Source organism: Ptychodera flava, chromosome 13, assembly GCF_041260155.1.
Source record: "Ptychodera flava strain L36383 chromosome 13, AS_Pfla_20210202, whole genome shotgun sequence".
Taxonomy (NCBI): domain Eukaryota; kingdom Metazoa; phylum Hemichordata; class Enteropneusta; family Ptychoderidae; genus Ptychodera; species Ptychodera flava.
Window position 1 is genome coordinate 41,071,629 of NC_091940.1, and position 17,900 is coordinate 41,089,528.

The 17,900-nt window shown below is 41.0% G+C and overlaps 1 protein-coding gene across 3 annotated transcripts in view; it reads right to left on the bottom strand.

The window, feature by feature from the left end:
• Nucleotides 1-8,494: 8,494 nt before the first annotated feature.
• Nucleotides 8,495-17,900, bottom strand: part of LOC139148466 (uncharacterized) — a 35,547-nt gene continuing 26,141 nt past the window's right edge. For all 3 annotated transcript variants that reach the window (XM_070719929.1, XM_070719928.1, XM_070719927.1), the window contains 2 exons: nucleotides 9,668-9,762; nucleotides 8,495-8,814 (listed from right to left, as the gene is read on the bottom strand). In XM_070719929.1, coding sequence (XP_070576030.1) covers nucleotides 8,688-8,814; nucleotides 9,668-9,762 — 222 coding nt within the window. In that variant the 3' untranslated portion in view covers nucleotides 8,495-8,687. The remainder of the gene's footprint in view (nucleotides 8,815-9,667; nucleotides 9,763-17,900) is intronic.

Sequence of the window (17,900 nt, forward strand, 5' to 3'; positions counted from 1 at the left end):
ACATCCATACAGACTGAATCCAACAAAAGCAAAATATCTCCAGGAAGAAGTCAAATACCTGCTGGACAATGACTTTATTGAACCCAGTAAAAGTAACTGGAGTTCGCCGTGCATACTTGTTCCCAAACCAGATCACAGTTATCGTATGTGCACGGACTTTAGGAAGGTCAACACTTTAACAAAGACAGACACTTTCCCAATCCCGAGGATTGATGACTGCATCGACCGAGTGGGAAAAGCCAAGTATGTGACGAAATTTGACCTACTGAAGGGATTTTGGCAAGTCCCTCTGACGGATCGTGCTCGTGAAATATCCGCCTTTGTTACACCAGACGGATTGTTCCAGTACAAGGTGATGCCATTCGGAATGAAGAACTCTCCGGCAACGTTCCAACGGATGATCAACGACGTCATATCCGGGCTAGACGGATGTGCAGCTTACGTTGACGACGTCATCCTGTATAGTGACACCTGGGAGGAACACATCAAGCTCATGCGGAAGTTCTTTGAGAGACTGAGTAAAGCAATGTTGACTGTCAACCTTGCCAAATCTGAGTTTGGTTGGGCGAGGGTAACTTACCTCGGACATACTGTAGGACAGGGTGAGGTAAAACTGTTGATGCCAAAATCAGTGCCATTTCAAGTTTTCCCATACCAAACTGCAAACGACAACTGATGCGCTTTCTCGGTATGGCTGGTTACTACAGAAAATTCTGTCCAAATTTCTCCACAATTACTGAGCCTTTGACTAACTTACTTAAAAAGAAAGTAAAGTTTGTTTGGTCAGAGCAATGCCAACAGGCATTTGATACACTTAAAGCCATACTGCAAAGTGCCCCAGTGTTGTCTGCACCAGATTTCACTTTGCCATTCAAATTAGCTGTAGATGCTAGTGATACGGCTGCTGTTGCTGATTCATTGCAAGAGGATAGTCATAGGATAGATCATCCTGTTTGCTATTTTTGCACGCAAATTTAACAAATCCCAGAGAAACTACTCTACAATTGAAAAAGAGTGTTTATCTTTGATATTAGCTTTACAGCATTTTGAAGTTTATGTTACTTCTTCAAATCAGCCAATAGTGGTTTATATTGATCACAACCCTCTTGTTTTTCTGCAGAAATTCAAAGGCAAAAATCAGAGATTGCTAAGATGGAGTTTATGTTACAGGAGTTTAATCTTGACATTAGACATATCAAAGGCAGAGACAATTTAATTGCAGACTGTCTCTCTCGTATTTAGAACTTATTGTTGTTCACACTTTTAAGATTACATTTGTAAAAGAAAGATTTTTCATTGAAAAATTTTCTTTTTTGAAGAGGGGGTGTGTTATGTAGGTCATTTACCCCACACTCATCATGACCTGAGTTCAATCAGTCTAGAACATTCCCAAGGTCACTGCCCTTGATGACCTCACAACCTTGAATTCAATTAGTCATGTTTGGAATGTTCTGGAAAGTTGATTAGTTGTGTAAGGGAGATAATTTTAGAACAGTAATTAGCATGTCAATAAAAGGTTCTAGATTGTTCTTACATGCCTTTATAAAAGGGACGTGCACAGCTTCCAGTCAGACTTTTGGGATCGTGTCTCTTGTGTGTTGCTGGGCTCCGGCAGTGGTCGTTCTCGGGACTTTTCGGGGCCTTCGCTGTCGGCGCTGGATTTGTGCTGTGGACTTTGGTGCAGCTGCGGGCCTGCAAGGACTGTTCATTCATTCAGCTGACTGTTGCAGCTCTGGGACTGGAGCTTTGCCGTCCCGGCTGGGATGGGTGGTCTGTGCACTTTTGGAGCTTGTGCTCTGTCCCTGACTTGGCAATTGGTTTTTTTTCGTGGTGGATTTTGTTTAGACGTTGGCTGCTGGGTTCGCCCTTTTGTTCGTTTTCTCTGCACGTAACAAAAGTATATAGGAGCATAATTGTATGCACTAGTAGAAATATTTCAAAACAGCTTTTTTCACCTGAAATTTGTAAACGCTCAAGACTTGACATAATACTGTAGTCTGTGTTCCTGGCATGGCATAGCAACGGTTTATCTGAATTTTCTGACAATGTTTGACAGGACCAATGTACAGGTGAGGAGGTGAGAAATTGGAATGAGGAAAGCACCTTAGAATACCTATGATGGATAACAAACCTGATAACAAACTGAAGGTAATAAGGACAATGTTCACAGTTGAAATTCTGTCTTACATCTGAAGGAATAAGACCTGATCTTTCTATTGCATTAAAACTGGAAAAGACAATTATTGACAAGACTTGAAAGAGGTAAGGATTACTGTCAAGTAATGTAAAGGATTACAGGTATCTGATCCATCAATCATGCACTTGCATCTCCTGACTGATTCCCCTCATCATAATAAAAGATTGTGTCTAGTTCTAGGCCAAATGCAAGAAACAATGATTAGAATAAATTAATAGCAGGTATGACAGACTAAGTGAATTTCAAAGCTCACAGATGCAAATGCATTTGGAAACTTACTCTGGTTAACAAGCCAGGATTTACACGAATTGTAAGGTATTTTGGGGAACTAACTCTGAGTGACATACTTCAGATGTGTGCTATTGTTAAGAACACCCACTTGACAACTCTGTAGTTTTAATGATTTATAGCAGAGTGGTAACCACGTCCACTTGTTTGCTGTGTCATGTACATTGTCTGCAGGTCACCTCACTCAAGTAGTTCTTCATGAGAAAATCAAGGTGATAGAGATCACTAGTTACTGAGCTTAAACTGCTTAAACTTCAGCAAATCCGCCAGACAATCAGCATGTCTAAATGGTGTTTGTGTTTCTCAGATAATTTTGACCTTTGGAATTTAGACGACAGAGAGATTCCCAGTGTGGCTGCAATTGGCCTGTACCTTGGTACCATGTAGGTTTTGTGAAACACATTGACTATTAATTTTGACTTTACTGTCAATGTACTTGAAATGCTGAATGCAATACAGTATCCCAAGATGCAATTTATCTTACCAATGACCAATATGGACACAGGTGTACTGATCAGATTTGAAAAGTTCATGATGATGTAACAACGAGAGAAGCAATACACAATTTAACCTTTGAATGGTATGGTCTAAACATAGTAGCAATGATAACAGACTAGAACCTTATCATATCAAACAAAATGACATTTAACACCATTGTTCTATGCTGCTTATGAAATGGATGGACTGTTAAGATGAGAACAAAGAAGTAACTGAACAGGTACAGCTACATGTATGCTGATAAAATGGTCTAGCCAGCTATGAAAATAATATGGTAGACAATTACATGTACATCTATACGGTACATTGGTCCGGGCAGCAATGGAAATAATATGTCAAGCAATACTCAATGCTTTACCCTGGGTATTGTAAAGTGAACTATTGTATCAAACACAATAGTATCATCATTATCTCTAGTAATGCTAAACCAATGCCTGTAATGCTAAACCAGTGCCTGTAATAATAAACCAGTGCTTGTCATGCTGATCAAGAACGGTTCATACTTGTATCAAAGAAAGTAACAAAAATGCCATTAACAACAACTGGCATCAACTGTTTACCACTGATTCACAATTAGTGCAAGAGGCGAGGTAGATGACAATATAAATCATTTTAATGAACATTTATTTTGGTATTAAAATCATATAATAATGAGTCATAATCAATGTGGAATGTTCATCTACCTCATATCTTGAATTGTACATTGGTTCAATTTTTGTACATTTCCTTTCCATCTGATTTTCAAGTATAACTTCAACAACTTCATAATTGTTGTAACTTATCACCACTTTTAAATTAACACTGGTTAATATTCCTTTACAAATACTGTCTGGACCAATAAATTCCATCAGAGCAACTTTTTTGTTTTTGCCATATTGCCAGCACCAATGCAAGCCTTGCATGTCACAAACAAGTCCTACAAACACTGTCTGTATCAATGCTACGAATAACATATAAAATTTTACTTCTTGTTTGTGAAAATTGACACCATAAAAGTTCTAAGGTCTTCATACAGCATATATACAATTTCAGGCAGAGATTAAATAGAAAATTACACCCTAGATGGTTGAGGTATTGATTTCACATGATAAAACTTAATACTTTCTGTCTGGTGAATACAAACTGTACTTTTAATGGCAAACAGAGAATGGAATTACAGTGTTTTGAGTGGAACAAACAGCTTATACCATTATCCACAAAAAGGAGGTAACTCAGATGTAGTCACACTAAATGATTGCACCATTAGACTCAGAATTACAGACTCTCTACCTTCAGTGTAAAAGCAGTAGATAGTTTTATGCACATTCAGACCTATGATTGGGTTTGTAGCAGTTCCTATTCTCACTTTCTCAAATCTTAGTTTTAGTACTTGGGATAGTTTAGCTTGACATTGTGTTTGAAGAGTCCTAGCTTCTAGCACAGACACTGCAGCAGAAATGCATCCTGGTAAGGTTTCAATTTTCTATCAGTGTAGTGAAAATACACTATCCCTACTAGATACTAGTACACAGCTGTGGAGATATTTGGAAAAAACTGGTCCAGAGCTGGCTCTCTTGGCAGATCTCTGTGTTGTTTAAACAGCTTTGCCTCCAACATTTAACAACACATAGATCCACACAAAGAGTTAGCATGATGAAAATAAAATGTCATGCGATTTATGTCCGTGTTTTTTTTAAGTACTGACAAGCCATGCTACAGAATATGATCACACGGTTATTGAAAATCTGACCAATGACAATCAGAACAGATATACAAAATTATTTTCGAGATCTTGATATTTGCATATATTGATCCGACATCCCTTATTCAACACCAAAATATTCTGGATATATACCCTTATTGCGTGCATACAAATATATATAACTGTTATTTTAGAAAAACACTACAGTAATCGCTGTGTCATGAGTGGTACTGTCATCTTACGTCCATCAATTCCTGGCAAGAGTTCCGTGGCAATGGTAGAAGTATTTCTCTCTTGAATTGGTCGAGGTGAAACTGATTCTCCTAGGGGTCTGGGAGTGATACCTTCAGAGTTGTTTGGGCTTGATATAGACCCAACTTTCCTTGGTCGAACATTCACCTTCTTACGCTCTTTTTCAGGAAACAAAGGCTGTGCATAGGGACTGTCTTTTATCAGTGAAGATCTCCTGGAAATAGCCTTTCCATTGATTCCTTTTGTCATAAAATTTCTATTGGGTGAAGGAGTTTCATTACGGTATTTGTCAACTATTTCACTAGTACATGACAGTGAGCTGCTTGTGTTGCCTTCTGAGGCAGCAATCACACTCGGAGCGCTTACAACGTGTTCTCTCAAATCAACTTCACTGTCACTCTTCATCATCTTTGTGAGAACATCGTTGTCGTCCATAGCCTTCCTCTGAGACGGTGTCAGTTTCCTGAGAGGTTTCAATCCCTGATCTGCAGGCACAATAGTAAATGCTGGAAATTTTTCATAACTTTTAGAGTTCACTTTTCCACTCTCAACAGAATATGCGGATTTCTTTTTCAGTCTGACAGCGTACTGATCATTTTCAGCAAGAGATTCGTCTAACCTCTTGTTAATTTTGTCCAGCAAGTCCATCTCTTTTTCCTTTTTCATACCCGCTTCGTGTTTTGAATAAAGCTGCTGTATTGCTCGTACCCTTGTATTCTCAACAACTAAAGTAACATCACCGCTACCACTCACAGTCGCAGTGGTTTTACCCGAATCATCATGTTTCCTGTGCAGTCTGTAGTCAGCTATTTGCTTATTCTCTTTCCTATTTTCTTTTCCCTGACTCACTGACTCGTCTTTGCGACCGCTTCCAGATGATTCTGTCGTCGATCCGTGTAATACAACCCCGTCCATTCCGTCGGCCGCATTCGATGCATGGCTGGGTTGCAGAGGTTGTTTTGTTTCCACAGCATTTGCACTTTTCCCATTCGCATCCTGACTTCGGAGTAAATTTCCTAAAAAATCGGCTACAAATTTCTCGTTCAGTTTTTGACTCCCAATTTGAGAATCGGTCTGTTCTCGATTTTTGAAGGCCAGCTCCAAGTGCTCTTTAACTTTATTAATGTGTTCTTGTAGTCCGGGATCTGTCGGTTTCTTCGTTACAGTACCTTCGTTTACTGCTTTCAGAGACCGAGTACCGGTACTTTGTGTTTTATTTCTAGTCGTGTATCTGTATGTAGCCGTGGCCGTGGCTCCGTTCTTTTTTCGTTGTAAGTTACTAAAATTACTGTAGTACGGTGACCGCTTTAATCTATCCTCATCATCGTCCTTTCTCCTCTTGACGGGAACTGGATTTAGGATCACGAATTTGGGATTTGGTACTGTCGCTTTCCAGCCCACGGCTGCTTCGGCCCAGTCATCACAGTAAATTGTATCAGCGAAGTCTTCAGATCTGTCGCTGCAGTCCAACAGAGCTTCTATGTACGACCGCTCGTCCAGAGTTGGCGAGTGTGCTTTTTCTGTAGCTTTTTCGTTGTCTACCGAGTTGCTCTCGTTGTTGGTATTTCCTCTAGTCGTGACAGACATATTTATCCCAAGCTGCCCTTAAAAAATTCACAGCGAATATCAATTTTTAATGTATTTCCCGTCGTACTGACCTCATCGAATCAATCACAGACTTCTGTCCTGCTGGCAGGGTGGTTTCGGTGTTTGCGACGAATTTTGAAAACTTCTGAGCGGCGACGGGAGCCTGCGTTTCACACAGCCCGACAGTTCACCTCCTTCTACACATTTTCGCCGACTAGATTCAGCCTCATACAATCGCGAACAAGTTTCGAAGTGATATTGCTCGATAAAACTGTCAGTCGAAAAGGGAACAGTTTACAAGTCATCAAGAAACTGATTCGGAAACACGGAACGTCGAACACACAGAAGAGGGCGGCCACTGTAGCAATTGAATAGAAAATGGCGTACATTGACAGCAAAAGGTAAACAGTAGGGAGAGGATCAAACCATTATGTGAGTGGCACTTTCTGACATATTCACCGCAAGTATGTTTTAATATACCTGTATTAAAAAAAATGGCTTTGAAGAATTTCCTCATCGTAATTGAGAAAAGATGACAAATATCCATACAAGTACTTTTACCACCCGAAATTTAGAGCGACTACCCTAGTCGATATTTTGCAGACAGCTAGAGCGGCCACCCCTTCCTTAAAAATTGGAGAGCAACCTTCAAATCAAAATAGTTTCCCATAGCGTAGCAACGTGTCGGACAACATACGGCATGTACAACACGAGTCGAGTACACTTATCACAGCTTGTACATTGCCATCGGTCGGTGGGTTAGAAATTTAATGATGGATATGAACTCAAAATCCCACAAGATCCAAGGTTGTTTTGTCATCTCAGAAATTTCGCAAATAGCGGCATTAAAAACGTAGCAACAGGGTTACTCACTTACTGCAGAGTAACCGTGATAGCAACAAGCATAAGGTTACAGGAGACTTGCTCATCCCGAGGTGTAAAATGCCAGTAAATCCAAAAGCCAACATCAACAAATACAAAACTCCATAGCTGTTTGCTTGTTAAAAATAATTTTAAAAACCGGATGCCGCAGTGCTTGCTGCGAAAGCGAGGGGATTAGTTGGCCAAGGCAGTCGCCAAGGATAATATCTGGTTAACCCTTAAGGATCTAATTCTACGCCTTTTATATTGATGCCTTTATAATCTTGGAATTTAATTGTGGATTTTTCTCCGAGACAACTGTACCACTGGTTAGGAGACTTTGAGGGGCGTAGTCTTTTTTGAGTCTGTGCGAAGTTAAACAAAGGTTCAAACCCCCCCTTCATCAACTCATTTTCCCATGTTTACGAACAGCGAATAATTTTAATAACAAATTGTTATCATGCTGCTCACTTTTCCGTTTCGTAGTTCCAGTGTGTATAATACAAAGAAACAAAAATGTAATTTTTGTGCCGGTAAATATAAATGTATTGTAAAATCACAGTAACAGCAACACAATACCTGTTTCATAGCTATCACCCAAATAAAAATAGACACTGATCGGGTAAAATTCTCAAGCCATTGTGGTTTTTTATCAGACAGTTAAGAAGGGGAGTCACAAAAATGGTCAGAGATAATTATCCTCTATATATTATCCACCCATCTTCTTTTCAAATATGAAAATATCCACTGATATGTGGGTGATGAAACTACTCGCTAGTAATGGAAGAATGTACATGCAAGAGAAGAGAAACTTGAGAATAAAGCTCCAAACTAACATCAAAGGCTAGACAAGCCTGTTGTTTGGCATTTGTATGCATCTCAGTGAACAGCACTGAATGAAGTTCTGATTCATCTCTCCGTGTGAGCAAGGCTTTCTGCAATCTGATATCTCACCTCTCATTTGTATGCATTCATCTTGCTAAGGTGTTGAATAAATGTTATTAAATCAATGTTATTAAATCGTTAAACGCAAAATCACACTTCTTCTTTACTATCAATCCATCAACAGAGCCAGCAGTTTCAACATACATGTACTCACTCTAATCACACCAAGAAAAGACAAAAGAATATACTGAAAACTTTTCCTTTAATCCATTCTCTGTAGAAAGTAACTACGGGCATAAGGCAAGTTTTCTAACAGAGCTGTAAGCAACTTTACATTAATAAGCTAGTCTATCATAATATTACTATATTTTATGAGAAGAGAAAATTTGAGTAAAAATTAGCAAAAGTTACAGCCTCAGTGATCTGTATGATTCAATGCTACCTATCAACAGAATATGCCGTTCTTTGTCTGATTTCATGTGCATCTGGTTCTCGTATGTATGGTTGTGATTGTTTGTTCATTTTCAATAAACCGTCACTTTCGTCCAACAATGAATGCTCCGTACTGTAAAGACAAAATCAAAGACAAGACAGGTTATAGCAATACCATTTTACACTCTTATTGTCATTTGGAACAGATTATCTTGCAGCATAAATGCATACAAGGTGTTTTTGAAACAAACATATAGAGCAATCCTCATTAAAATACATCAACCACTGCGTCAAGACTAAGTTTTGAAATTAAAATCCTACTGGTGAAATTATAGGTATGCCTGGTATCAATATTTCAATATTTATCAAAAAAACAGTTTGTCAAGTTTGGAAAAAATCAAAACAAGGGCTAGAGGATGCCAACACCTTTCCATCCTTGCCTTGCTCTGAGACTGTGATATGAATGGATGTACTTGTATTGTATTGTGGAAAACATCACAAAGGCTTGTCTATTCTTGCTCTGAGACTGTGATATGAATGGATGTACTTGTAGTGTATTGTGGAAAACATCACAAAGGCTTGTCTATTCTGTAAACACCTCCAGGCAAGATCATCTTAATCTTGGTAATTTTCAAATGTCTCATATGCTGTACATCATGGTTATGAATTATTCATCACATTGTGCAGAAAACTATATAAGCTTATCCCTGGCAATATTCAGCAACCCCACATCAAATTCTACATGGGAACTGATGACACCGACCCTGAAAGCTATTAGTATTATCAAATACAACAACTTTACAAAGTTTACAGTCCAATCCCAGTCCTATAGAACCAGTTGTCACTGCTTGTATGACTAGCTGTCATAGCTGTCAATAATTGTGTCAGTCATTTTGTCAGAGATGATCACTGGAAAGACGTGATTCAATACTCATCCAGCTTGGATGTTGCAATATTTAAATAGTGTCAGTACGTCTTATACTTACTAGAAATGACTGTAGACAATAAAATAATAAACTATTAGACCAGTAAATAACAGCACAACAGCTATCACATAGGCTGTCATTCCAAATGCAGAGCCCTGAAGGTAGAGATCAAAGATTAAGTTACAAACACTGTTCACTGTGACACACACAGGGTAAAATTTGGCATGCAATTCGTGCTAAATGACAGTCAATCCGCCAAGCTACATAGCACAATCACAAACTACAGAGATGACTTTGTACATGCCACATTTGACAAACCTTGGGAGAAAACAGAGTCAGGGCTCGAATTTAACTTTTTTACCTACTTGCCCAATGGGCAAGTATCCAGAAATTTTACTTGCCCAATGTGTTAACCTGCTTGCCCTAATTTTTTGTCTGTTTACATTTTTTGTATTGATGGTAATGTCAATTGTCAAAATCCATAAGTGTTGGTCTCCGTGATGTCTGCCCACTTGTCCTCTGATATTCTAATGAAGGCTTGGGGTCATAGAGGTGAATATTATTATTGGCATAAACACATCTAGTGTCTTTGGAGTCAGTTGCGACAAATGTAAGTTTTACGTTCATGAGATTAGATTTCCCAAGGGAGGAAAGACAACAGCTGGATATCATTGTGAATCGCTGAATGTTGATGTCTGGCAGATTAGTTGTCAGCCTGTCGATGTAATGACTTGAAATTCAATAACAGCAAGCATTGTTCAACGAAATTTCCTTAGATATTTCCAGAAGATGTAAATTTGATCAAAGTCTGTCACTTGCCGAAATGGGAACGTGCAATTTATTTTTATTTGCCTGATGTCAGGTTTTACTTGCCCCAGGCAAGCGGGTACCATTAAGTTCAAGCCCTGAGTGTATTACACATGGACAGCACAGCAATGCATGGCTGTACTAATAGACTGACCACAGCAATGCATGGCTGTACTAATAGACTGACCACAGCAATGCATGGCTGTACTAATAGACTGACCACAGCAATGCATGGCTGTACTAATAGACTGACCACAGCAATGCATGGCTGTACTAATAGACTGACCACAGCAATGCATGGCTGTACTAATAGACTGACCACAGCAATGCATGGCTGTACTAATAGACTGACCACAGCAATGCATGGCTGTACTAATAGACTGACCACAGCAATGCATGGCTGTACTAATAGACTGACCACAGCAATGCATGGCTGTACTAATAGACTGACCACAGCAATGCATGGCTGTACTAATAGACTGACCACAGCGATGCATGGCTGTACTAATAGACTGACCACAGCAATGCTAATAGACTGACCACAGCGATGCATGGCTGTACTAATAGACTGACCACAGCAATGCATGGCTGTATTAATAGACTGACCACAGCAATGCATGGCTGTACTAATAGACTGACCACAGCGATGCATGGCTGTACTAATAGACTGACCACAGCAATGCATGGCTGTACTAATAGACTGACCACAGTAATGCATGGATGTACTAATAGACTGACCACAGCAATGCATGGCTGTACTAATAGACTGACCACAGTAATGCATGGCTGTACTAATAGACTGACCACAGCGATGCATGGCTGTACTAATAGACTGACCACAGCGATGCATGGCTGTACTAATAAACTGACCACAGCGATGCATGGCTGTACTAATAGACTGACCACAGCAATGCATGGCTGTACTAATAGACTGACCACAGCAATGCATGGCTGTACTAATAGACTGACCACGCGATGCATGGCTGTACTAATAGACTGACCACAGCGATGCATGGCTGTACTAATAGACTGACCACAGCGATGCATGGCTGTACTAATAGACTGACCACAGCGCAATGCATGGCTGTACTAATAGACTGACCACAGCAATGCATGGCTGTACTAATAGACTGACCACAGCAATGCATGGCTGTACTAATAGACTGACCACAGCAATGCATGGCTGTACTAATAGACTGACCACAGCAATGCATGGCTGTACTAATAGAATGACCACAGCGTTGCATGGCTGTACTAATAGACTGACCACAGCAATGCATGGCTGTACTAATAGACTGACCACAGCAATGCATGGCTGTACTAATAGACTGACCACAGCAATGCATGGCTGTACTAATAGACTGACCACAGCAATGCATGGCTGTACTAATAGACTGACCACAGCAATGCATGGCTGTACTAATAGACTGACCACAGCAATGCATGGCTGTACTAATAGACTGACCACAGCGATGCATGGCTGTACTAATAGACTGACCACAGCGATGCATGGCTGTACTAATAGACTGACCACAGCAATGCATGGCTGTACTAATAGACTGACCACAGCAATGCATGGCTGTACTAATAGACTGACCACAGCAATGCATGGCTGTACTAATAGACTGACCACAGCAATGCATGGCTGTACTAATAGACTGACCACAGCAATGCATGGCTGTCTAATAGACTGACCACAGCAATGCATGGCTGTACTAATAGACTGACCACAGCGATGCATGGCTGTACTAATAGACTGACCACAGCAATGCATGGCTGTACTAATAGACTGACCACAGCAATGCATGGCTGTACTAATAGACTGACCACAGCAATGCATGGCTGTACTAATAGACTGACCACAGCAATGCATGGCTGTACTAATAGACTGACCACAGCAATGCATGGCTGTACTAATAGACTGACCACAGCGATGCATGGCTGTACTAATAGACTGACCACAGCGATGCATGGCTGTACTAATAGACTGACCACAGCGATGCATGGCTGTACTAATAGACTGACCACAGCGATGCATGGCTGTACTAATAGACTGACCACAGCGATGCATGGCTGTACTAATAGACTGACCACAGCAATGCATGGCTGTACTAATAGACTGACCACAGCAATGCATGGCTGTACTAATAGACTGACCACAGCAATGCATGGCTGTACTAATAGACTGACCACAGCAATGCATGGCTGTACTAATAGACTGACCACAGCAATGCATGGCTGTACTAATAGACTGACCACAGCAATGCATGGCTGTACTAATAGACTGACCACAGCAATGCATGGCTGTAGTAATAGACTGACCACAGCGATGCATGGCTGTACTAATAGACTGACCACAGCGATGCATGGCTGTACTAATAGACTGACCACAGCAATGCATGGCTGTACTAATAGACTGACCACAGCAATGCATGGCTGTACTAATAGACTGACCACATCGATGCATGGCTGTACTAATAGACTGACCACAGCAATGCATGGCTGTACTAATAGACTGACCACAGCAATGCATGGCTGTACTAATAGACTGACCACAGCAATGCATGGCTGTACTAATAGACTGACCACAGCGATGCATGGCTGTACTAATAGACTGACCACAGCGATGCATGGCTGTACTAATAGACTGACCACAGCGATGCATGGCTGTACTAATAGACTGACCACAGCAATGCATGGCTGTACTAATAGACTGACCACAGCAATGCATGGCTGTACTAATAGACTGACCACAGCAATGCATGGCTGTACTAATAGACTGACCACAGCAATACATGGCTGTACTAATAGACTGACCACAGCAATGCATGGCTGTACTAATAGACTGACCACAGCGATGCATGGCTGTACTAATAGACTGACCACAGCGATGCATGGCTTTACTAATAGACTGACCACAGCGATGCATGGCTGTACTAATAGACTGACCACAGCGATGCATGGCTGTACTAATAGACTGACCACAGCAATGCATGGCTGTACTAATAGACTGACCACAGCAATGCATGGCTGTACTAATAGACTGACCACAGCGATGCATGGCTGTACTTATAGACTGACCACAGCGATGCATGGCTGTACTAATAGACTGACCACAGCAATGCATGGCTGTACTAATAGACTGACCACAGCAATGCATGGCTGTACTAATAGACTGACCACAGCAATGCATGGCTGTACTAATAGACTGACCACAGCAATGCATGGCTGTACTAATAGACTGACCACAGCAATGCATGGCTGTACTAATAGACTGACCACAGCAATGCATGGCTGTACTAATAGACTGACCACAGCAATGCATGGCTGTACTAATAGACTGACCACAGCGATGCATGGCTGTACTAATAGACTGACCACAGCAATGCATGGCTGTACTAATAGACTGACCACAGCAATGCATGGCTGTACTAATAGACTGACCACAGCAATGCATGGCTGTACTAATAGACTGACCACAGCAATGCATGGCTGTACTAATAGACTGACCACAGCGTTGCATGGCTGTACTAATAGACTGACCACAGCAATGCATGGCTGTACTAATAGACTGACCACATTAATGCATGGCTGTACTAATAGACTGACCACAGCAATGCATGGCTGTACTAATAGACTGACCACAGCAATGCATGGCTGTACTAATAGACTGACCACAGCAACGCATGGCTGTACTAATAGACTGACCACAGCTATGCATGGCTGTACTAATGCATGGCTGTACTAATAGACTGACCACAGCAATGCATGGCAATACTAATAGACTGACCACAGCAATGCATGGCTGTACTAATAGACTGACCACAGCGATGCATGGCTGTACTAATAGACTGACCACAGCAATGCATGGCAATACTAATAGACTTACCACAGCAATGCATGGCTGTACTAATAGACTGACCACAGCAACGCATGGCTGTACTAATAGACTGACCACAGCAATGCATGGCAATACTAATAGACTGACCACAGCAATGCATGGCTGTACTAATAGACTGACCACAGCAATGCATGGCTGTACTAATAGACCTACCACAGCAATGCATGGCTGTACTAATAGACTGACCACAGCGATGCATGGCTGTACTAATAGACTGACCACAGCGATGCTAATAGACTGACCACAGCGATGCATGGCTGTACTAATAGACTGACCACAGCAATGCATGGCTGTATTAATAGACTGACCACAGCAATGCATGGCTGTACTAATAGACTGACCACAGCGATGCATGGCTGTACTAATAGACTGACCACAGCAATGCATGGCTGTACTAATAGACTGACCACAGCAATGCATGGCTGTACTAATAGACTGACCACAGCAATGCATGGCTGTACTAATAGACTGACCACAGCAATGCATGGCTGTACTAATAGACTGACCACAGCAATGCATGGCTGTACTAATAGACTGACCACAGCAATGCATGGCTGTACTAATAGACTGACCACAGCAATGCATGGCTGTACTAATAGACTGACCACAGCAATGCATGGCTGTACTAATAGACTGACCACAGCAATGCATGGCTGTACTAATAGACTGACCACATCGATGCATGGCTGTACTAATAGACTGACCACAGCAATGCATGGCTGTACTAATAGACTGACCACAGCAATGCATGGCTGTACTAATAGACTGACCACAGCAATGCATGGCTGTACTAATAGACTGACCACAGCGATGCATGGCTGTACTAATAGACTGACCACAGCGATGCATGGCTGTACTAATAGACTGACCACAGCAATGCATGGCTGTACTAATAGACTGACCACAGCAATGCATGGCTGTACTAATAGACTGACCACAGCAATGCATGGCTGTACTAATAGACTGACCACAGCAATACATGGCTGTACTAATAGACTGACCACAGCAATGCATGGCTGTACTAATAGACTGACCACAGCGATGCATGGCTGTACTAATAGACTGACCACAGCGATGCATGGCTTTACTAATAGACTGACCACAGCGATGCATGGCTGTACTAATAGACTGACCACAGCGATGCATGGCTGTACTAATAGACTGACCACAGCAATGCATGGCTGTACTAATAGACTGACCACAGCAATGCATGGCTGTACTAATAGACTGACCACAGCGATGCATGGCTGTACTTATAGACTGACCACAGCGATGCATGGCTGTACTAATAGACTGACCACAGCAATGCATGGCTGTACTAATAGACTGACCACAGCAATGCATGGCTGTACTAATAGACTGACCACAGCAATGCATGGCTGTACTAATAGACTGACCACAGCAATGCATGGCTGTGCTAATAGACTGACCACAGCAATGCATGGCTGTGCTAATAGACTGACCACAGCAATGCATGGCTGTACTAATAGACTGACCACAGCAATGCATGGCTGTACTAATAGACTGACCACAGCGATGCATGGCTGTACTAATAGACTGACCACAGCAATGCATGGCTGTACTAATAGACTGACCACAGCAATGCATGGCTGTACTAATAGACTGACCACAGCAATGCATGGCTGTACTAATAGACTGACCACAGCAATGCATGGCTGTACTAATAGACTGACCACAGCGTTGCATGGCTGTACTAATAGACTGACCACAGCAATGCATGGCTGTACTAATAGACTGACCACATTAATGCATGGCTGTACTAATAGACTGACCACAGCAATGCATGGCTGTACTAATAGACTGACCACAGCAATGCATGGCTGTACTAATAGACTGACCACAGCAACGCATGGCTGTACTAATAGACTGACCACAGCGATGCATGGCTGTACTAATGCATGGCTGTACTAATAGACTGACCACAGCAATGCATGGCAATACTAATAGACTGACCACAGCAATGCATGCCTGTACTAATAGACTGACCACAGCGATGCATGGCTGTACTAATAGACTGACCACAGCAATGCATGGCAATACTAATAGACTTACCACAGCAATGCATGGCTGTACTAATAGACTGACCACAGCAACGCATGGCTGTACTAATAGACTGACCACAGCAATGCATGGCAATACTAATAGACTGACCACAGCAATGCATGGCTGTACTAATAGACTGACCACAGCAATGCATGGCTGTACTAATAGACCTACCACAGCAATGCATGGCTGTACTAATAGACTGACCACAGCGATGCATGGCTGTACTAATAGACTGACCACAGCAATGCATGGCTGTACTAATAAACTGACCACAGCGATACATGGCTGTACTAATAGACTGACCACAGCGATGCATGGCTGTACTAATAGACTGACACAGCAATGCATGGCTGTACTAATAGACTGACCACAGCAATGCATGGCTGTGCTAATAGACTGACCACAGCGATGCATGGCTGTACTAATAGACTGACCACAGCGATGCTAATAGACTGACCACAGCAATGCATGGCTGTACTAATAGACTGACCACAGCAATGCATGGCTGTACTAATAGACTGACCACAGCAATGCATGGCTGTACTAATAGACTGACCACAGCGATGCATGGCTGTACTAATAGACTGACCACAGCAATGCATGGCTGTACTAATAGACTGACACTCATGCTATGTTATAACTATATCCCTATCTTCACACCCCTTCATTATATGACACTTCTTTCACAATGTCAATTTCAATTAATTTTAAATTTCCATGTAGAAACAAAATTGCTATACAGCTATAAATGTATATCATGACAATATTTCTAATATTAGAAACATAGCAGTATATGTACAATGTGTGAAGTTATTGAATAAATGATGAAATATTAGTGTCTGTACCAGAATTCAGCTGTTTACACGTTTAGTAATTCATTGACAAACCTGTCTGTATTCTTCATTGATTAAATCAACCAATTCATTGATTGAATAGTTGAATGATCATACTACTAACTTAGGATTGATAAACTTACAACTATGAAATTATTACTCTATTGATTGATGGATTGATTGATTTACTGATTGTATTCCATACAAGGCAGCTGAGCAACACTGATAATTCCAACATTCAAAGCTATATGAATCATGAGTAATGCTAAAACATATGTTAATGTAAGCATCTCTGGGTTTTCCAATAAATAATAAGTCTATACTATACGTTCTCAACTTCATGTGCTAATACTCTGCTTGTTTAACTGACATGCATGACACATTATGAATAAAATATAACATGTACAAAATATACACTTAGGACAGTGATGTTGCCAGATGTTGCCTGTTTGCTTAAAACTTCTAATTCCTTATTTGGATGTGTTGATTTCATATTATTGTGTGATGCTCTGTAAAATGAAGGAAAGATTTTCAGAAAAAACTAATTTTCTCACCACTCTCTCCCTTGCAATAGTTTGAATGATGTCAAAAGAGTTAGGGACATTTCTGTCCCAAATCAAGACAATAACACTTTGAATTTACCCATTAAAATAAAGATTTTAAGATTGCACTCACATCAGTAAAT